The sequence below is a fragment of the Phaseolus vulgaris genome, chromosome 2 (genome assembly GCF_000499845.2).
Source record: "Phaseolus vulgaris cultivar G19833 chromosome 2, P. vulgaris v2.0, whole genome shotgun sequence".
NCBI classification, from domain to species: domain Eukaryota; kingdom Viridiplantae; phylum Streptophyta; class Magnoliopsida; order Fabales; family Fabaceae; genus Phaseolus; species Phaseolus vulgaris.
Window position 1 is genome coordinate 32,794,102 of NC_023758.2, and position 23,382 is coordinate 32,817,483.

The 23,382-nt window shown below is 31.9% G+C and overlaps 2 protein-coding genes across 2 annotated transcripts; both read right to left on the minus strand.

Moving 5' to 3' along the window:
* Positions 1-349: 349 nt before the first annotated feature.
* LOC137811544 (uncharacterized) lies at positions 350-3,174 on the minus strand. The gene is made up of 7 exons (XM_068613331.1): positions 2,420-3,174; positions 2,040-2,111; positions 1,771-1,838; positions 1,501-1,657; positions 1,118-1,198; positions 922-1,011; positions 350-723 (listed from the first exon to the last, which is right to left on the minus strand). The coding sequence occupies exons 1-7, from the start codon at positions 2,690-2,692 to the stop codon at positions 604-606; spliced, it is 861 nt and encodes a 286-aa protein (XP_068469432.1). The 5' UTR covers positions 2,693-3,174; the 3' UTR covers positions 350-603.
* A 5,399-nt stretch (positions 3,175-8,573) lies between these two features.
* Positions 8,574-10,160, minus strand: LOC137811545 (ribonuclease 1-like). The gene is made up of 4 exons (XM_068613332.1): positions 9,969-10,160; positions 9,720-9,875; positions 9,212-9,410; positions 8,574-9,081 (listed from the first exon to the last, which is right to left on the minus strand). The coding sequence occupies exons 1-4, from the start codon at positions 10,143-10,145 to the stop codon at positions 8,858-8,860; spliced, it is 756 nt and encodes a 251-aa protein (XP_068469433.1). The 5' UTR covers positions 10,146-10,160; the 3' UTR covers positions 8,574-8,857.
* Between the last annotated feature and the right edge of the window lie 13,222 nt (positions 10,161-23,382).

The window sequence follows — 23,382 nt, forward strand, 5'->3', positions numbered from 1 at the left end:
TAAACTGACAATCATTTTTATCACCCTTTAAGCTAAGAATATCTTTTATTATAAGTTCAAAGTTACTCATCAATGATCAATTTGCTGGTTGATTTCAATAGGCTTCCTCTACAGCATACATACAATGCATGCTTGGTTGCATTCAATAGAAACTACTTATAACTATGAATATCGCTATGACATTTGGAAACAATGCAGAAAGGATAGAAAGCCAACAACCACCAATTACCAATGAGAGATTCAAAATTTTGTTTGCTTCCATCGTTTTCTTTAGATTGCTTCAGTTATAATTATCACGGAGGAGAAAAACAAGAGCAGAAAAACAGGCACAGGCACAACATTATCGATATGGAGTAACTCGGAAAATTTACTAGTAGTAACACTGCTACAACTTTCAAAGACTTGAACTCCCAATATAACAAAATGAGATGTTCTTTTCGAAGGTTTATGCTTCCAAAAATGTTAAGCACCATCTCAAAGTTGTTCAAGTCAGAGTGAATAGATACATTAGAGCTTAGAAAATCATGAGTAAAAATGCATGGCATAACAACAAAGCCTTCTTTCCATGGTAAACACGCCAGTGATACAAATGCTGCCATCAAACTACACTTGTTCCTGGTGTGTGTTCATTGTTGGTCCTTGTGCTATGGCAAACTGCAGACCCCTACGTTGTTCAGATTGTAGAACAAAAGCAACTTGAGTTGCTGCTAGTGCTGCAGCCTCCTGTTTCACCATAACATGAAAACAATGAGACTTTCCTAGAACACAACAACTAATTCATCTGCATGCTTTACAGTTTCTCAGCAACATGACCAAGAGATATGAGCAAAATGGAAGCCCAAAAGCATATTGAAAACAAATACCAACACTAAATTAGAAAAATAGAAACAAAGATGAGTCAGAATTGGGACTGAAACTTACTTGTCTTTGTCGCCGGCGTTGCAGAATACTGATTGCCCAGGCCATGATATAGCAAGGTAAAAGAAAACCAGCAGCTCGAAGCAAGAAAAGCTGCAGAAAATGGTCATTTAATAAGTTACCGTGGACAACATATTTAGGGCAATACAATTTCTGTATGAAATGAACCACTTATACAAAATGAACTAAAGTTACTCACAGAGAAAAAAGTAGAAGGATCATCTTCAGCATCAGCATCCGTGACAGAAAGTGCATGCCTCAAAAGTAATAGGGCCATTAACTGAATCAAATAGAATGGATTGGATTAAAATTATGTCCAACTATTAGCATACTATTAGCATAATCAATTATGAATATAAACCCTAAAGATCATACCAAAGAAATATTGATTTCCTTAATCTTCCAAACAAATATAACAAAAGATTATACTACTTGCGTAGTCAATGTGCATCAAGAACCCAAAGATAATTAGCAAGTACAATGGATTTCCTTAAAATTCCGAACAAAAATGCCTAAAGGTTTATACTTCTGGGGCTCTAATATCAATTCGTTAAAAAGGATTTCAAGATTAATGTGTCTTACAATCAGAGCAACTGAACGACAAAATGCAGCTCCACTGGCATTTGAAGCAGCATATCCATCATATTCAGCTTCCAAGAATTGACGTTCTGCCTCTGCAATTGCCAAGAGGCGGGGGTCACGCAAATCCAATGGCATGCCAGAGATTGTCCAGCCTCCACTGCAAAAATGATCATAATTCACAAGTGAGAAGAGTTTGAAACACAAAAATGGATCGTTTATACACAAAACCAAAAAACTTAGAGACTTCCAAAGAAGAAACTTTAAGCTTACCCTATATCAATCGTAGTTTCTTCAGGCGGAGGACGAGGTGGTGGTGCAGTATAACCAGGTTCATACGACTGAGAATTACATGAACAAAATTGAAACAAACTCAGTACACACACACAGATCAATCCAGAGACACCATAGCACAAAAGTATTCTTCAATAAAGGTTACCAGTTAAAATAACGCATGAGCATTACCATAATTTAACCACCATACAAAAATTGGAAAGGCAAAGTTCCCCTAGATGAGAAAATCGCATGTAAAAGAATCATACCTTGTGACAAATCTCACAAATTATGTCTCCTTTCTCATTACACCAATGCTGCACGCACTTTCTATGAGCATACTGCGGAAAAAATCCCAACGGATATCAAATTATCGAGAGAAAGACAGAAACGAAAGCGTACATAATACAAAAGAAACCAATGATGCCACACAAACAACATTGTTCCCCATTATTCTTCGCATCCACGGAACCAATTACTTGCCAAACAGATTCATAATACATATGGCCACCATGAAAATTGCTCTGACCTCTCAATAGTAAAAAGACCCAATTGGATCATCATAGCTTCATAATCATAATAACATTGTTTGTTTCATAAAAAGACGTTAATTTTAAAAAAAATTATTAATCGGAATCCGTGTGCGTACCTTAAGACTACCGCTGCAGGAGCAGGGCGTTTCTAAATTGTTGATGCTATCCTCCTCTTGGCAAATGCGACACTCCGCCAAGGGCAGCAGCAGCGAGTCCTCGTCGTCGCTGTCGTCCTGGGCCACCGAAGCGGGGCCGGAGGGGCCTGCCGCAGCCTCATCGACGGGGGTCGAGGGCTCGGGGGAGGGCTGGACCGGGTGCTGGGCCAGCGGCTCCACCACCGGCACGGGCCGTACCAGACGGTCCACGAACAGCACCAGATGATCGCTCATTGATCCTTTTTTTTTATTTTTTTTCAAAATTTAAAAAAAAAAATCAAAAAAAAAAAGGGAGAGAAAGGAGAAGTGGAACGGGTTCGAGAAAAACCCCGGGATCGCGAAGTGAATCGGCGGATCCCGAGTAAATGAGGGTATCTGAGACTCGCCGGAGAAAAAGGAGAATTTGTAAGAAATAGAGAGAGAGGGTTGAGCGAGAAAGGGGGAAGAGAGAGAGAGTGTGTGCGTGTGTTAAATGGCGTTGGGCGAATATACAGGGAAGGGGGTGTTGCTCATGGTCTTAGCTTTCTCTCTTGCCATTTTTTAATATTTGCAAGTTTGGAACATTGAAAAGACCATTATGGTCTTTTTGAAAAAGATGAGGAAATTGTGTTATCGTTGGCGTCTTGCGTTGCCGCGTAAACGACCCGTTCTCCCGGATCGGGTTCGGGACCAACCACACCGGACATCTTAGGACTTTTCAACCTTCTTCTCTCTTTAAGCTCTTCAAAATTTGTAATATTTATATAAATTAATAAATAAAATTAAAAAATATATAAAATATTTATAGTTTAATATATATATATATACATATATAAATTAATTTTATCTCGTGAATAAATTAATTTTAAATAAAATTATTTAAAAACTAATCTTGGTCCTACCTTCATGTTTAGTTGAAGACAGCTAAACAAACTTTTTTTTTCTTCCATTTTTTGTTATCTTTTTAGTCTTTGCTGTCTAATTATTGGATTGGGCATTTTGTTTTTGGAAATTTTATTTTATGATTTTTATCTTTTGATTTAGAATTATTCATTGAATGTTACTGTAAATAGCCGTTACCATGGTCGGGTATTTTTGTTGTCTTCAACAAATTAATTATTTTTTAAAAATGAGCACAGCCATATTTTATCGTTTTTTTTTACATAATAAATTGTAGATAAGATTTTAATAACTTTAATTTCAAAGAAACTTCAATTAAAAATTAATATTAATATTTAAATTATGAGACCATTAGAAAAAAATTAAATAAATAATATTACAAAGTTTGATTTTGAATTTAACACTCAAAATCTTTTAGTCACAGTTAACATAAGAGAGCTTTACTAAAATAATTTTTTTCTTAAAAAGGCTAAAACGATTTTATAAGAAAGAATATTTTCTTTCACTAACTGTCATTTTATATGTTCTTATTTTCTACCCAGACAAAAACATGCACTTCTCAGTTTTCGTATTATTTTCTATGGGTAGGGTAGAGTGTATGGAAAGACAATTTAACATTCAAGTCATCAAAGAATATTAATTGTGTAATAAGTGTGTAATTAATGAATAATGTTTATTTGAAAATGTCAATATATTTATAATATTTTAATATTATTTCTATATTTAGATCAACTTGATCCAAGAGTCTTAATACATCATTAGCGTGTGCTATTAGGCATGTAATGTCATTGTCGGAAGATCGTGTAAGGTGACTAACAGTATTTTAATGTCAAATAGTACATTAAACACCCCCAAAAAAAATCTGGAGGAGAATATCAAGAGGCTTATGAAACAAAAATTATATCTTTGATCCAGATTTTCTCAATTATACACGAGAGCTTATAAGTTGTGAAAAACATTTGAGTAAAATGTTGATCTTTGAAAGAAAATTTTCATATTTTTTGTTGATATCTTTTTATATATAAAGATATACTGAGGTTTGAGGAGTTACTAGTGATGAAGAGTTGTGAGAAGATGTAAGAGAGGTTACAATAATTGTTAGTTGTGTCAAATGACTCATTGAAAAGACTTAACAGTTTTTTTTGTTATAATATTAGGATATGACAATAGTTTTCATTTTACGATCATACAATCAAGGAGATATAACGAGTTACGATTATAATGATTCACATGAGTCCTTCTTGTGGGACCTCTTGTTCGTAACTTGTAATCCATTTCAGGTTAATATGTTTGCTTGTAATTAAGAACCAGAGTGAACTTTGTAAATATTGAAGAAGTTGAACAACACTTGAGAGAGAGAATAATAAATTGTGTGGAAAAGAAAGAAATAAGGATTTTCCAAATGAAATTAAACTAAGGGAAAGAGAGAATAATGAAGATGAATTTGTTATGTTACCTATTAAACTATGAGTATGTTAGTAATTTAAAACATCGACATATATAAGGATGTGGATGTGTATAGGAACGACTTGAGGGGACGAGGTGAATATGTGCATCATCATTACTATACCTAATTTAAAAATCAGATATTACCCATACTCATGCTCATACCTCGTCATTATGAAGATTTTTTGTTAAAATCGGGACAAATTGATCCAATACATCCGAGAATGTGTTTATTTATCATTCGTATTGCCTTACCTAGTTTTTCCCTTAACTTTTCTTTGGCTTTGACTTACACGTTTGGTTGGGATTCACATTGGGCTTCCATGCCTTGATTGGCTTCTAAATAGTCTTTGCTTTTCAACCCTCCAATATTCACCCTTGTTAGCTTATTGGACTTAATAGATCCAAATACAAAATTATTGTTTGCATCTATTTTACACATAAAAGTAAATTCTTATTTCTAAAATTAAATGCAAATAAACTTTATTCTACAAACATTTCTTTATTTAAGACTCTTTATTCACACACTCATCAAAAGGTCACAAACAAAACCATGGATGTTTGGAGAGCTTACATTGTCAATTCAAATTTCGGATTGGATCAAATATTAGTCTCTAATTGTACATATTTAAAAAGCCCTCAAGGAAGAAAGAGTCTGACTTGTGCAGGTGTTATTTGTTAATATCATTTGTATTATGTTAAAGTAGCAAATTAATATTTTTCACTACAAAAAAAAAACATTTTTAGCGACCACAAAAATTGGTTGCTAAGTACATTTGCGACCGAAATAACTACCAAATAAATATGGAAGCGAAAATCCTAGTCACAAAGCATTTAAAGATCGAATGATAAATTGGTCGCAATTTTGCAACTAAAATTTTGATTGCTATTCCGTCGCAGAAAGTTTGCTCACCAAAATTTCAAGGCCAAATTAGTGACCAATTGTTGATGGGAATTCAGTTTCTAAATTTGTCGCTGAAGTATAAAGTGATAACAAACATTATTTTTTATCGCTAATAGATTGAAATAATTAATTAAAACTAAATAAGTTGTGGTGGCTAATTCGCTGGCCAAATTGGAGACCTGGAGGCTAAATTGGAGACCTGGAGGCTATTCGATGGCTTATCCTTGACATCTTTTGTCATTTGTTCAACATTTAGCTTTTGAATAGTCTCATGCATTTCTCCTATTTGATGGACTACTGGAGCTTCGCTTGTAGCAGAGTGAGCACTTGTAGAACTATTAAATGTTTTGCTCGATACAACAAGTCCATATACATTCCCTTTTTTATTTCCACCTCCAACGACATAAATGTATATTTCATTATCATCAATGGAGGCAACATGAGAGTTTTGCAAAGATGAGCCTTCAAGCATCTACTGTTCTTGGGCTTTTTCTCGATGTTGCTTATATTTCTCCTGAAAATGGAATCAAGTTGATTATTGAGAAGAAAACATATAGTAAAAATTAAATTATAAATTAAAGTTTAAACATACCGCAAGGTTGCAAGTCTTGTCATTGACCCATTCTCCAATCTTCAATTTCTTCGTTCTCTCCACAACCTCTCAAGAAGTTGGTTGTCGTTCAAACTCCTTAACCTACATAAAATTAATGAAAATATATAATTGAATAACTAAGTCTAATATATTGTAATTAAATTAAATATAAAAAAAAATAATATTACCATTTTCTCAAAGTGAGCTGCTATAGATGTGAAACCACCACGGTAGGTTGAGGCTCTCTTCTCAACAACCCGATTTGCCTTGGCAATGACACTCTTATTTTGGAATTTTGTAGAACTCATGTCCCCTTATCTTGATCATGTGCCTAACTTTATTCATAGTATTTTTAAAGAATGAGAGTCTTTTGTATCAAAAATGGATCTAATGAGTTGGTCTTGTTCTGGATCCCACCTATACTCTTTCTGCATGAAAAATCAATTAGAAAACAAACATTGTAGAATATTAAATAACATTTTAAACGTAATCATAACTCAAATTTCCTTAAACTCTCCAAATCATCTATCTCTGAGCTCAAAACGAACCTTCCTCCATGCAGGATTGGGTTCATCATATTTTTGCTTGATGATTTGTGAGATCACATTGGAAGGTTCATTTTCTGGTGTTCTATTCCCAAGTATGTTGGTGAGAACACAAGAACATTAGTGTTTTTTATGAAATATACTCAATTCATAACTACTGAAAAAAAAAACTCTGAAGAAAATGCCTAATTGTAAAAACATGAAAACAATTGGTGAAGGGGACCTTCTTTTGCCAAAAGTCACAAAATCATTACACATAAAGGCCAACTACCAAATTTCAAATATGAAAGTCATAACATTTTCCTAACTTACTTTTATTAAGTGGAACCTTCAGATTTTTCTCATACGAGACAAATGCAACTTGGAAATTTTAGTGAACATTTTGAAGATCGCAATAATCCACCAAACACACAATTAACCTGAGAATCGAGAGAAAATCGCAATGTCCTAAATCCAAATGGACTCTTAGTGTTTCACATAGGATAGTTGCACCTAGTTTATAGCACATAAAATATGAATTATATTCAAAGTGTTTGAGTTTTACAAAGAGCAACAAACATTTGCCAATACCAACTTGTCTTTCTAAACATTTCACATTACTTTTGGGAGGAAACATGTCAATAGACCTCCTACCTCCTTCGCCACCTATTTTCACACTTTCTCTTGTGCATGAACAAGTAAGTAATGGAAACAAACAAAACATAAAAATGATAATTAATTCATAATAAAAATTTAAAATTTTCTCTCTTACTTTTTAAGTGTTAAATTATTTTAAAGTGTTTTTGTTATTTCTTTTTAATTGTAAAATTAAAAATAAAATTAATTACTTTTTCATTATTTATATTTTTCAATTAATTAATTTATAAATGTGATAAAAAAAATAAAGTAGAAAATTTATTATATTTTATTGAAGTTAAAAAATTTTATTATATTTTTTCTTAAAAAAAACTCTTAAAAAAGTAACAGAATGAGTACGAGAGGAATAACGTAACTTTAACGGTTATTAAATTTGTGACGATTTAACTTGTTAACTTATTTTTGTAATAATCTATAGTTTTTTTATCAGCACAATAAAAATTCCAAATATATCACGTCACTTCGAAAATATGTTTAAATACAATAATATTATGAGATCAGTTTCATTAAAAGTTAAGAATGAGAAGTTGACCTTGCTGGTGGAGATTTGAATAGGTTTTAAATAAACTATATATTTGATTCAGAAAATTTTTAAATTAAAAATTTAATAATTAGAATATCTCGAAAATGAGAATTATAACAGTTTAATTCAATTAATAATATTAAATTTTAATTAATGAACACTGCAAGACTTATTTTACCAAAACGCTCGTAGACTTAAATAGTTTAACCGGTGACTTGTATAAACTTAATCACACCTAATTCCAATCTTTTTCACCACCATTGATCTCTTTCATTAAAAATTTGCTCCATTAGAGTACACAATTTAAATTTATGTGACTTTTCAATTTGTTTCACAAGAATGCTAAAATAAAATAAAATTATTAAATTATTATTTTAATCTAAAATAAGAAATGACTTCCAACTCAGTACTTGTGCATTTTGACACGTAACTCTATATTATAAAGAAAAGAAAAAAAATCTCATTATCCAAAGGCAATTTTCTTTATTGGCCCACTTACATCCATGGAAATCGCTAGTGATACTTCCCCACCACCAGTATAATATTGGAAGCAAATGAAGTCTTACATATTTGGAGAGCGAAAATGAAAATAATAACAACATAACAATAAATTTTGATTAATACTCAGTGCTTTTAAAAACAATTTTTTCATGGTTCTCAGCTGCATAATCTACCTCAACTTGGTATTCAATATTATAAAGGTTTAGTTGCCTGACCAAGTCATGCATGGACTAAAGCACACTTACAATTGAAGAGCATGGACTAGAATTAATTGCTATGAGAGAAACTATAATGCAAACAAATGCAAATATCATATCAGCAACAGACATGAAGGGGAAGGTGCACTTGACACACCAAGTGGTTCCTAGAAGTGTTAGAAAGTTGGGAACTCTACTTGGGACCCACATTTGCCTTTAGGGAACACAGGGCATTCGATGAAGCCAGACCCTGAAGTGTCCACACACAGATAAACTTGGTAAAGCTGGCTGTTACGTGATGCATCCACATTGCACTCAATGTATGGAGTGTACCCAATTGCATCTTTTATAGCCCCCTTGATGCTGCTGAGACTGTAAAACCCTCCATCTGGTTGTATCCCTTTAATCCAAATGCGTGTTTATCAGAGACACGGTCATAATATACACTAATAAAAGCATTGCTATGACATTACAAAATTATATATGCAATCATTGAACCAGTTTTGAACAAGCAATAATGTATTACGTACCCGCATTCGTAAGAGCTCGGAGGAGGTTGGCTCTCTGCTTCAGATCGAGAGCTGCTTCAAAATAGTCATGTTGCTTAAGGAGTGACTCGGAGCAAGTGCCATGTTTCTCCCATTCGTGGGTCCAGAATTGGACCCCGTTACCACTTGGGCATGCTAGAGTGGGCCAATTTCTCTGCAAACTGCTTGTCAAATCTGATATCTGACACCATAAGTAATTTATTAGATTGGTTGAAGCATTACATATTTAACCTATTCATCAAGTCATTCGTTAGGGGAAAGAAGTAATCTTGACTCAAAAGAAGTAAGCAAGTACGGTGAAATAAAAGATAATGAAAAAGTAATCCTTGCAACATGGGTACTATTTATTTGTAGATTGAAAATATTCTGAACTAGACCAACCAGATTTGTAAATCAGTAAACAATAATGAGCTTGGGAACAAGAGATTGCTGAATGTAACGGCATCAAGATAAAATCAAAGGTGCGAGCAATTGGAGTGGAATAAAGTACCTGGGATGGCTGAAAACGATTGTTTGAATCACAGTTAGATGGGTAAGAGCCATCTTTGTAATTAGGCCACAGCCCATGAATGCCAAAATCTGCAGCGGGTTTCCCAGTGGTTGGGTAGCAGCAACTGTTCTGTGTGTCACAGTAAGATCCTGGCCACTGATAAAAGAACACATTTGGAAGTAAGAAAAAGAATAAAAACCATACTAATCTAATGAATGACCTTCGGCAACCTTAAAGAAACAATCTAACCTGCTGAACAAAGTAGTAGAAATCAAAATCCTGTGAAACACAGAGAATGGCCAAATGCAGAAGCAGCAAAAGCTTCATCGAGATGGACCCTTTGGACAACATGATTGCCTCTATTTTAGAAGTAAACAGAGAAATTTTGATGAGGTTTTTTGGATTATGATACTTTGGTGGAGGCATGGATTGATGAATTTATAGAGATGTGAAAGGGAAGGTGAGTAGGTGTGAAAGCTTGGATTATGAAAGATACATAACGGTCACTGACTTAACTACCTTAATCATTCATACTATGGTTTACGTGCGCAACTAATCACACCATAATAGCTACACGTCGGTTCACCAATTTTGTTTCTTTCCGTAGTCCACACACAACACAATACAATGTATTGGAAAAAGAAGTGTTTATGATTGTGTCGAATGGGATTGCGTGTATCTATTTATTTATTGATTTTTATTTGTTTTATGCAGACATGTTATCGGGCTTTTTTGTTTTGTTTTTGGGAGGGATGGGCAAATAGTAATTTGGGCACCTGTACAAAAAAGCCCAAAACGGAGGCAGCTGTTTTGGATGCGTTCACATTCGGGACCAAAAAAACAGCTGCCTTTCACATGGGAAATAGGCTTACTAGAAAGTCTATCTTACACACTTGGTCGGTGAGAATTGATTTCCTTTTACACACGTGGTTAATTCATAAGGTAGCACCTTAGAGAACACCATTAATACAAGGTAGTCTCTGCTTATTATTTTCATATAAGATTTTTCATGAATTTTTGAATTTTTCTTTTAAAATTTAGGCATAAAATGGTGAAAAGTCAAAGTTGTTGTAACAATTTAATTTATTTTCTCAGTAAATCTTCATACACTTCACACCAAATGGAGTTAGTAAAAGAAGAAATAGGTCAATAAAGGATATGTTATAAAAGGATTTACCTAAACAATTTTAGGCAAAAGTAACAGCACAACAATTTTTGTTCAAAATAAACTTCCATCTAAGGCATTGAAAGATAAAACTCTTTTTTGGCTTGGTATGGATATAAACCTTTCTTAATAAATTTGGTTATGTTTGTTTTGTGCTTGTTCCACGAGTTAAGCATGACGAACTTGATAAGAATGGAATTATAAGTATTTTTGTAGTATAAAATTCAATCTCAAAAACTTACAAAGTGTATCATCCTCTAAGTGTCAAAATGATTATAACTAGAGTTGTGCATTATTTTAAATAAAAATTAGTAATAAAATTAGAAATATACACATGCAACAATTAAATCTTTTACAAATATTGAAGATGATCAACTCAAGAAACAAAGAACAAAGTATTGTAAAAATGAATTAGAAGATGAATCTTCAATAAAGAGCACAAGGTTGTTGTCAAACATTTATCAAATATGTAATGTAGCCATATTTGTAAAAGACTTATCTAATTCCACTCTTTATGTTAAACTTGAGGGAAATGAATTTCTTTTAATTTCCCTTTATGTTGATGATCTTTTGGTAATCAAAGATTATAAGGTTGGTTTTGGAGTTCAAAAAAAAAGAAATGATGTAGGCTTTTGAGATGATTAATCTTGGTCTTCTGAATTATTTTATTGGAATAGAGATCAAACAAAGTGAGAATGATGTGTTTATTTGCCAAGAAAAATATGCAAAAAAAAAAAAAAAGTTGAAGAAGTGCAAAGGAGTAAGCACACCAATGAATTAAAAAGAGAAGTTAAATAAGGAATATGGTGTTAATATAATGATTTTGTGAAACCTTTCCTCTAGTTCTTTTTAAAAAAAGTTGATATACTAATGTTGATGAGTTTGAAATCACTATTTTAACAATGTTTGAAATCTCCACAATGTTTTAACCTTGTATATTTATTACTGAGCTCAAGAACTTAGTGTAATTTATTCATATTTGGAGTTTTCTCTATATTTGACTGTTTGTTTTGAATTTGTTATTGACTTGTACTTTGTGTGGTTGACAATTTGCTAAATTTGGAGCCCTAGGACGCATTTTGCTGCTTCAAACTTGCTTGGATCACTATGGTTTATGTCATAAGAGATACGAAAGACATGCTGATAACTAATATAAGTTTTCATTGGTCAAATTGTGCATTGACTAATGCTGATAGCTACTCCTGAAATTACTGTATTTTAAACTTTGGTGAGGACATAGGTTGATACTCTGAAAAGTCTATGATTCAAAGGTCATTCTGGTTTTCATTATTGTGGCAGTGTGTATGAATATAAAATTTTAAGTTATTGTAAATAATTAGAAACAAAGTTGATGAATAAACACTATTTTTTGCATGAAATGGAGGAAAAATCTAGAAAACTTGACCCAAATCTATTGTAGAAGTATGCTAAATACAACAATATCAACCCTTGTTCTTGATGTTTGATAAACTATTTTTGATATTTTGATTTTAAAGAAATAAAATACTTGGAATTGTGTGCATGTTTCTCTTTGTCTTTTTATATAATATAAGGATAGTTTCTCATTCTTCATTTTTACTATCAAATAACCCCTCAATAATATACATTTTTTTATATGGGTACAAACTCTACCTTTTCGTAAATAAAGTTCAAAATCATGTTGTCTTAATATATTTTACTCCAGTTTAGAATGAATAAAAAACCTTGACTGTCTGATTTCGCAGGAAATTCAACCAAGTATATTAACGAGTTATGCAAGTTCATTTGGATTGTAGAAGTAGATTTAGAAAATGGTAACCTCCTACATCTAACTGGTGATTATGCTGTTTTAGGTTATTGGAAACAAACATGTATGTATTATTATCTCCTACAAAGCATGCTAACATTCATTTGTATAGAAAATTTGTATGGTCAGTGGTAGTTTTTTATCCTAGTGTTAATACAATACTATGCTGATATAGTCTACTAATGAATTAATGTATGAATTTTGCTCTCACAATATGTCTGCATTGTAAATTAAGAAATCTTATTTGTATTGTATTTTCCCTTCCCAATTGTCATTCTGTTACTTATCCAAGAAATCTTATTTGTATTGTATTTTCCCTTCCCAATTGTCATTCTGTTACTTATCCAAGGAGAAGGAGATATATATTTTCATAGTTTAGCTAGCACCATTAATTTTATGAATCTAATTTAGTTATTGAAACATTTGAAGATTTATTTCAAACATCAATCCCTTTGAAATAACATTTGTGATGATATTTCTTCTAATCTCACTTATTGATAGTAATAAAACAAATTTTCTATTAAATAATTTAGTAACATTAGTTGAAATGTTACAAAATATCTATATTAGTGAAATTTTTATAATGTTACCTTTATTGAAAAATGATATCACTAAACACTTTTAATAAAAAATTTAAAATATCACTTTTTTTATTAAAAAATATTACTAAAAAGATTTAATAATATTTTTAAAATGTTATCCCTTTATTGAAAAAAATTACAAAATATTTTTAGTAACATTTTTATAATGTTATTTTTTTTCTTAAATATTTCTAAAACGATTTAGTAACATTTTTATTTTTAAGTTGTCATCTCTTTATTAAAAATTTAGTAATATTTATTGAAAAAATATTATTAAAAAAATTTAGTAACATTTTCAAAATGTCACTTCTTAGTTAAAAAAAGTTACTAAAAATTTGTAGTAAAAATTTTATAATATTAATTTTCATTAAAAAAATATTATTAAAAAAATTAGTGATATTTTTTATGTTAGTATTTATCATATATCTAGTAGTGCTTGTTTTATTGATCTTCTTTCATATAAAACCAACATTGATTATAACTTCAAATGTATTTTATTTTCATCTAAGAAAAATAAAAGCAACAGGAAGTGGTAATTGAGATTGGGGTAATGCAATGGGAAAATATGGCAAAGGCAAGAAAGAAGAAAGAAAGGAAATAATTGAGATTGAAATATTCAATTTGAAAATATATTATTCTTGCCACAAAACAAAAAATTCTCTTGTGATAATAAGTTGGGAGAGGGTGGTCTTGTGTATAACTAATCAAAGTCACGTAGTTAAATTGAAATTATTTTTATATGTATTTGATATGATAATAATTTCAAGGATCATTAGTTGATTAGTTGATGGACACAAAATTAAAATAAAAAGTTAGTTCACACCAAGGTCTAGTAGAGTTAATGAATGAAGTTAAGATTATGGCTAAACTTTAGAATACTAACTTTTTTTTGAGACCTTTAGGGTTCAACATCGAGAGTGATGAAAGGAAACTTGTCTATAAGTACATGTTAAAGGAGCAATTAGCTTTAAAAGGGGAGGAGGTTGAATGGAATCTGAACTCAAATCACAAAATAACAAACCAACAAATGTAGCATTTAGAATAATATAGAGTAAAGAGAAGTAGACACATATTTATACTAGTTCATCCTACAATTAAGACTACGTCCAATTCTCTTAAGCAACTCGCTTAAGAGCCTCCACTGACATGAGTATTAGACATCTCTCCAAGTACACAAATATTCTACACCTCTCCTGGTACGTATTCTTACACCTCTGCAGGTCACCAAATATTCTTACAACTATCTAGGTCATCGAGTATTCTACACCTCTCCAGGTCATCGAGTATTCTACACTTTTTCATGTACATAAGGATTCTTACACCTTTCAAGATAATCAGTTATAATTTCCCCCTGAGATCAAGACCTTTAAAAAATATGAGAAAACTCTCTACAAAGAGAATAATGAAAGCTCACAAGGTATATTTCATAGAGTGCAAGATTTACACTGGTTAGCACAAAATCCAACTCACAAGATGCTTTATAATATAACATATATGTTTTGCTGATTACGAATCATTGAACATAAAACCATTGAAATTTTTTGTCAAAAATGAACAAGACATTTTTTATGCATTATAAATTAGTATGTGTTATGATTTAGAATTATGTGTGGTCCATTGTCATTTGATATAACCAGTTTAGTTTGTATTAGTAGTTATTATTGGTTGAGTTATGTTTTAATGCTTTTCATGTACTTAACTTAATTTTTGGACAGGTTTTGATATTTATTAGCATAGATAAATATTGAAATTTATTTTGTTTGAAATCTGGGATTTGTTAAGTGGTTTACAATTATAGGTTGGGAAAGAGATAAATCTAATAAGAAATATAAAAAAAAACACAATATACATCTATTAAGGTAAAAGTTAATGGAAAAGAGGGACATATTAAATTATGTAAAAAAATGACATATTATATTGGTTGAGATAATAATCTATCTAAGATGTCTCTCTTTTACATCATTTTATATTACTATATGATGAGACTATGATGAACATATTACATGAGTAAAGGCAATAACTAGTGTAATATGTTATTTTTATACTTTAGCTCTTATTAGTAGATGTTACTTTATAACTATTGTAATATTTGCATATATTACACAGATTTAAAAATCTATATAGAATATACCTCACTTTCTATATTGGAATATAATAACTAATGGAAAAATGTTTAAGTAATCGAGTAAAGTATTTTATTTTTAAAGTAGTGGTGAAATTTTTATAAAAATATAAATGTAGAAAAACACATTTAATTTGAACTAAATTTATAAGAAATAAAGCATAAATATTAATATCCAAATCACACTAGGATTGTACCAATTCAGTAACATCGTTTTTTTTTTCGTGATAACTTTTCGACAACTAATCTGCTTTTTGTCTATTTATTAAAGTCATGACATCACATATTAGGCTATAGGCTATATACATGGTTTTAGTACGTGGTCTTTTGTAGTTTTTTTTTATAAATATTCTCATGTTGAAATAAATTTAGTTGCGCAAGTTTAATATAAATTGAATTTTTTGATAAAATGAAGGACTTTTTACTAAATTTTTAATAAATTAAAGACCATACATATTTATAAAATTTATCAAATATGTATTCTATTTATTAACTAATCTTAAATATTTAATTTTATCAAACATAACAAGTATACGATATGTTATTATTTATAGAATAGTATGATTTCGTTTTATAAGGTTTACTAATAATTTATAAAACAATTTAGTTCAAAACAATTGAAAATAGTTCAAAAAATCTAAAACTAATTTAGGCTTGGTCATCTAAACCGCTTTGTAGCTTAGTTCAGTTTTAAAAAACTATATCTCTAGTTCAATACACATATTTTTTTTAGTTAAATCTAATAGTTGATCATTTGATCATACCTACTAACACTATCCTATCTTACAAATTGAACGACCATAATTATTATTTATAAATATTCTTAAATAAATGGATGAAATTGGTTAAGCATTATAAGAAAAATCATGGTTATTCACTGTCGAAATTAGTATATATAAATAATCCGAAGATAAATCAAAGTTATTTACGGATTATCTATAAAAAGTTTGTAGGTAAATTTCTTGTAGGTAACAATTATATATGGATATTTTAAATTTGTAGTTAAATTCATATGGAGATTTTTATAGGTAATTTCTGTATATACGTATGTACGAATGAATTTGTAGCTAATTATTTACGAAAAAATTTATAGGTAATTATGTACGGATGGATCCATAAGTAATTATGTGTGAAAATATATGTAGGTAATTAGGCGCATAAAAATCTATAAATAATAGATGAATCTCTAGATAGTTAAGTTCAGAATTTGTAGGTAATTACACAAAAGAAATTCCTAGATAATTACCTGTTAGGGAAAAACGGGTAATTTTCCCATTAAAATAGAACCCTAACAGACTTATCCGACAAATAATATTGAATAAATAAAGCGGAATAATAAAAGAGATAAAGAGAAAAAAAACACACCAGAAAATTGTTAACGGAGTTGTGCCAATTTAGCCTAATCTCCGAGCACAACAAATACAACTCACTTTTATTATTATGAGAGAAAATATTACAAATTGGGATATATAACAGTGAAGGAGGAGAGTTTAATTTATAACTCTTAAACCTCCTTCCCAAACAATGAACCCACCGATGTGGGACTTGGGATTAAGCCAAAATCAACAAATCTTCACCTTAGCTTAATTTCAAGTTCCACCTAAAACAAATCTTCTCAAAACATAACAAAAACAAACTTTGCAGTGCTTCAAATTTGCGCCTCCGGGCGCCAACTTCAAATGTGCAAGATATTAACCAAGTCTAAACAGTGTTCAAACTTGGTCCTTGTAACCACCTTGGTGAACATATCTGCAGGATTCTCCGTAGTGTGAATCTTCTGGAGAACAATCTCCTCTTCTTCGAGAATCTCACGCACAAAGTGATAGCGAACATCAATGTGCTTCGTCCGTGCATGAAAGACTTGATTCTTTGCTAAATGAATAGCACTCTGACTGTTAGAATATAACTCAAGTTGTTTCTGACCAACTCCCAAGTCTTTAAGCAACCCATGAAGCCAAATTGCTTCCTTCACAACCTCGCCATATACCCTGCCTCTGTCGTAGACAAAGCCACCGTAGACTGCAAGGTAGATTTCCAACTAACTGGCGCTTTTGCTAAAGTGAACAAATAGCCAGTTGTAGACCGTCGCTTATCCAAATCACCTGCATAATCAGAATCACAATATCCAACTATGCATTGACCAAGTGATTCATCTTGCTCAAATGTCAACATCTAAGGTATTTTGGAGGTACCGTAGAATCCATCTCACAGCTTGCCAATGTCCCTTGCCTGGATCATGCATGTACTTGCTAACAACACTCACAACCTGTGAAATATCTGGTCTCGTACACACCATTGCATACATAAAGCTTCCAACTGCATTTGCATATGGGACTTTCGCCATGTATTCTCGTTCTTCATCAGTCGTCGGAGATAAACGGCTACTCAATTTCAAATGAGGAGCAAGTGGGGTATTTACAGGTTTTGTATCTTCGTGTATACCAAAACGTTGTAGTACCTTTTGCAAATACTGCTTCTGTGACAGCCAAAGTTTTCCCCTCTCCCTGTCCCTGTTTATCTCCATGCCGAGAATCTTCTTGGCTTCCCCCAAATCCTTCATCTCGAACTCTTTACTCAACTGAGCCTTTAACCTGTCAATCTCAACTTGGCTCTTTGCTGCAATCAGTATATCATCAACATATAAGAGTAAGTAAATGTAGGAACCATCTTCAAGTCTGTGCAAATACACACAGTGATCATATTTGCTTCTCTTGTACTTTTGATCCTTCATGAACTTATCAAATCGTTTGTACCACTGTCTCGAGATTGTTTCAGTCCATCCAACGATTTGCTAAGTTTATAAACCCAATCTTCTTTACCATCAACCTTGTATCCTTCTGGTTGAGTCATATAGATTTCCTCCTTCAAATCACCGTGTAGGAACGCGGTCTTTACATCAACTTGAGCAAGCTCCAAATTCAACTGTGCTACCAAGGCCAACAAAATTCGAATGGAGGAATGTTTAACAACTGGAGAAAATACCTCATTATAATCAATTCCCTCCCTCTGAGCAAAGCCTTTAGCAACCAACCTTGCCTTGTAGCGAACATCTTCTTTATTAGGAAATCCTTCTTTCTTTGCAAATACCCATTTGCACCCAATTGCCTTCTTACCTTTTGGTAATTGTGCCAGCTTCCACGTCTTGTTCTTCTTCAAAGACTGCATCTCCTCTTCCATTGCACCTGCCCAATTACCACTCTCTGAACTCAGAATGGCTTCTGGGTAAGTGGATGGAATGTCATCAACAACTGGAACTGCATAGGCAACCATATCCATGAAACGAGCAAGCTTATGAATATCTCGTCTTTGTCTTCTAACTGCAATTGGCGCTGATTGCTGTTGAGATTCTTGGGTAGGAACCTCTTCCTCATCTAACTCTTCTTCTGCCATAGGAGAGTCACTTGTGGTATTTCGTGTTGGGATCACCACTGTCGGCTCAAACTCCACCTGCTTCCGGGCACACTCCACCTGTTGTGGAGTACTATCAGCTCCTTCTGGATTTACCTTATTTAACATGGAAGATTCATCAAAGGTAACATCCCTGCTGATAATCGTCTTCTTTGCCTCTAGACACCACAAACGACATCCCTTCACTCCAGGACTAAAGCCCATGAAAAGAGCCTTCTTTGCCCGTGGATCCAACTTTGATTCAATCACATGATAATATGCAATAGAACCAAAAACATGCAAAGAATCATAATCAGTTGCAGGTTTTCCAGACCATACCTCTAACCGGGTTTTGCCATCTATAGCAGATGATGGCAAACGATTGACGAGATGTTGAGCGTATGTCACAGCCTCAGCCCAAAACTCTCTGCCTAACTCAACATTAGACAACATACAACGAACTTTCTCCACAAGTGTCTTGTTCATATGTTCTGACACCCCATTCTGCTGTGGTGTTTTTCTAACAGTGAAGTGTCGAACTATGCCACAATCTTGGCATACCTTCAGGAACGGATCACTCTTGTATTCTCCTCCATTGTCTGTTCGGAGAACCTTAATCTTCCTTCTTGTCTGGTTTTCAACTTGAGCTTTCCACTCAAGGAAAATTTCAAGCACATCATTTTTGTTCTTCATAGTAAACACCCAAACTCTCCTGGAAAAATCATCCACAAAAGTGACAAAATAATGCCTACCTCCGATTGACGGAGTCTTGGCAGGTCCCCACACATCTGAATGCACATAATCCAGAATACCCTTGGTATTGTGAATTGCAGTGCCAAACTTCACTCTTCGTTGTTTTCCCAGAACACAATGCTCATAAAATTCAAGTTTGCAAGCCTTCGTTCCTTTCAACAATCCCTGCTTGGTAAGAATTTGCAAGGATTTCTCTCCAGCATGTCCCAATCTCATATGCCACAACTTCGTTGCCTCAGCATCCTTCATAGAGCTAGAAGTTGTTGTCGCTACTGTCCCCACCACTGTACTACCTTGATAATAATACAAATTGTTCTTCCTCACACCTTTCAACATCACTAGTGCTCCTGAAGTTGCTTTAAGAATTCCATCTCGCATCGTCACAACTAGGCCTTTAGATTCTAAAGCCCCCAATGAGATGAGATTCTTCTTCAACTTTGGCACATACCGTACATCCCGCAAAATTCTGGTGGATCCATCATGATTCCGCAACTTGATTGAACCTATCCCAGCTGTCTTACATGGATTATCATTACCCATGTAAACAACCCCGCCATCACGTTCTTGAAATTCAAAGAACCATTCCCGAATGGGACACATATGATAGGTACAACCTGAATCCAATATCCACTCATCTGGATACGATGATGCTGAAAGCGAGACAATTAAAGAGATATCTGATTTCACATCACTTTTGCATTGTGCAACATTTGCATCTTGCGGAGCCTTCCCTTTCTTCTGCAGTTTTGGACAGTCTTTCTCCTCTACCTCTTTTGGTTTCTCTCCTTCAATAGCAATATCAAGACCCTGCTGAAAAAGAGAGTCCAAGACCTCTCCTTTCCACATGCCAAAATGTCCAGTGCCATCAAATATTTCCACCGCCAATTTCAAAGTGGACACTGGGAACCTCGACCATGATGACGAGGAGCCCGACACTCTGGATACATCCTTCGCTTCTTCTTCTTGATTTGCCATTACAAACTCAAAATATAATATTCAATATTACAAATAATTTCAAACAACCCAAGGCGAACCTTTGGCTCTTGATACCACTTGTTGGAAAAAACGGGTAATTTTCCCACTAAAACAGAACCCTAACAGAGCTACCCGACAAATAATATTGAATAAATAAAGCGGAATAATAAAAGAGATAAAGAGAAAAAAAAACACACCAGAAAATTGTTAACGGAGTTCGACCAATTTAGCCTAATCTCCGAGCACAGCAAATACAACTCACTTTTATTATTATGAGAGAAGATATTACAAATTGGGATATATAAAAGTGAAGGAGGAGAGCTTAATTTATAACCCTTAAACCTCTTTCCCAAACAATGAACCCACCGATGTGAGACTTGGGATTAAACCAAAATCAACATTACCAACAAATATATTCATATATAATTATATTTTCATGTGACAATAAATTCCTAGACATTCAGTTTAATGTATATATAAGCTAACAGAGTCAATACAAACAACAATAAAAATAAAATTGTATGAACTAATAACCACAATAAAAGTATCCAAGCAAGATATAATTCAAAGAAATATTATTCAAACATAATTAAAAAAAATCCAAACACAATACAAAGAGTAGCAAATGAATTTATTTATCTATTGTTCATTCAATTAATCTATTACTGAGATATATACTAGATCAAATTTATCAATTTAAGTTTACAGATAGTTAATAGTTCATTCACTATATTTTAAAATTCAATAATATTTAGTTCATTAAAATTAGTTGAATCTATTTTTTATATTTATTTTTTAAAATATTCCAAAAACATATTTTTGAATTATCTTAAAAAATATTTTTGATTATTTCAAAAAATATTTTTGAATTATTTCAAAACGTATATTCTAAAAGTTATTTTAAAATATATATTTTTTAAAATTGTTTTACAAACATATTTTAATAAATTGATGATCTTGAAGTGTGAGTCTAACTAGGTTGTAAAGATTCCATAATGATACCTACTATATAAGTTTATTAAAAAATTAATTTAAATCCAAAACTTAATACATAAAAGGAATACTTACTCATTCTCCATCTAATAATATTTAGCTACTTCTTTCATGTTGCTTTTCCTCATTTAATATCTTTAATTTTTTTTTCTCACTTAGTTTGTTTCTTTCTAATCACCAGTTTTAATTTTAAAGATTAGAACCTATTCCAACTCCCCTCGAATTAGGATGCATTTGTATACTTGAATTTTTAACCATAAGTATAATTTTGGCCCCTTTATTTTGTTTTTTTGCATTTAGTTTCTAAATTTTAGAAAATGTGAAATCTTAATTTTCATTTTTATGCGTGTTTATTTCTTTTATTTTACTTAATTAAGTTATCTTTTATACTAGCTTAAATAAGTGTTATATTTAAGTTAATTGTATGCAAAAATGAATGTTATGGTAACAAAGATCAATAATTGAAATATTTTTAGTGGAACAAAATGTGTAACTTGAGTCATGGATGGGAGCCTACCACACCTAACCGGTAAGGTTTGATTCTTATTGATTGCAGCTTAAGGACAAAAACATGTGTCTTGCCAACTACAGTGTAATAATAAGGTTTGGCTATTTCCTCAATCAACGTACAAGTCATGATCATGTGCCATTGTCCATTGCATGCAATCAAAATTCAAATCAATACCCTTCATTCATAGAAGTTATGTAAGATGTAGGGCTGGGAAAAAATTCACTTTTAAAAATTGCTCCATTTCTGCATTGCACTAATCCATTAAAAATCTATTTATTTAAATCCAGTTTTTAGTTTGATCCATATTTTATTATATTTTCAGAGAAGCTATCCATTTTGTTTATAAGGATCCAGATTTTCAATCCAAATTCTCTATTCTATCCAAACCATCTTTCTATACTTTCTCTTTCTCTCTCTTGCATCTCTTATTCACTTTTAAAAATTTTAGTTGCTCTCTCTCTCTTGGTTCCACCTCTCTCTCTCTCTGAGTCTCCTGCACCTCTTGGTTCCACCTCTTATTCACTTTTTTAATTTTAGTTAGTGTCTCACACACATTACATTATTATGCAATCAAGTTTTACATTTTCTTTGTAATTTTATTTGTTCCAATATTTTGTACATAATAAATGGATATAATATTTTCAAAGTTTAATTAAAGTATTATAGGTAGGTATATTTTAATGTTAAAAATGTATATATTATGTTATCTTTAATTTTTTTTAGTTTTATTAAATTATAACTTTATTATATTTTCTTAATATTTATATAATATTTTAGCTTTTTGATATATATTATTATATTAATATTATGTTAATTTTTTAATAAAAATATGGATTTTTACTTAAAATCCAATCCAAATATGTGGATTTGGATATCCAAATTGTTTTAATTAAAAATATGGATTTAGATTATAAATCTGATCCAAATATTTGGATTTGGATTGGATTACCCAAAATCCAATCCATGACCACTCTTAGTAAAATGGTGTTTGGTGTTTATGGTAGAAATTTGTTTTCTGCACAAAAATCAATCAAAAAAAACTTTATTAAATGATATTTAATTATATGATGATCCTAACCAATAAATATATTTTATTAGAGACTTTGTAAGAGCGTAAATATGGTAACACTTTTTTTTTCTTTTTTCTTTCTCACTCTCACTATTCTTTTCAATTTCTCTCTCATATCTCATCTATTCCAAAATCTGATCATGCCTTGCTGTAACTCAGAGGAGTCAGACTACATTTCTACCTGATCAAATTTTCAAATAGAGTAAGTTCATTTTTACTATAAAAATTCTTTATTATCTATTTTTTTAGTTATCAATCTTAGTGAGACCAATTGAGAAACGTGTTTTCTCAACTTGATTAAGCCCATACTAAAATTTGGTA

Excerpts from the sequence above, each read along its gene's own strand:
- LOC137811545 (XM_068613332.1), bottom strand. The coding sequence starts at position 10,145 with ATGCCTCCACCAAAGTATCATAATCCAAAAAACCTCATCAAAATTTCT. Across the intron at positions 9,876-9,968 it reads TCTACTACTTTGTTCAGCAG|TGGCCAGGATCTTACTGTGA; the intron begins GTTAGATTGTTT and ends TTCTTTTATCAG. Across the intron at positions 9,082-9,211 it reads CCGAGCTCTTACGAATGCGG|GGATACAACCAGATGGAGGG; the intron begins GTACGTAATACA and ends TTTGGATTAAAG.
- LOC137811544 (XM_068613331.1), bottom strand. The coding sequence starts at position 2,692 with ATGAGCGATCATCTGGTGCTGTTCGTGGACCGTCTGGTACGGCCCGTG. Across the intron at positions 1,012-1,117 it reads ATCCTTCTACTTTTTTCTCT|CTTTTCTTGCTTCGAGCTGC; the intron begins GTGAGTAACTTT and ends CATTTTCTGCAG. Across the intron at positions 724-921 it reads AACGCCGGCGACAAAGACAA|GAGGCTGCAGCACTAGCAGC; the intron begins GTAAGTTTCAGT and ends ATGGTGAAACAG.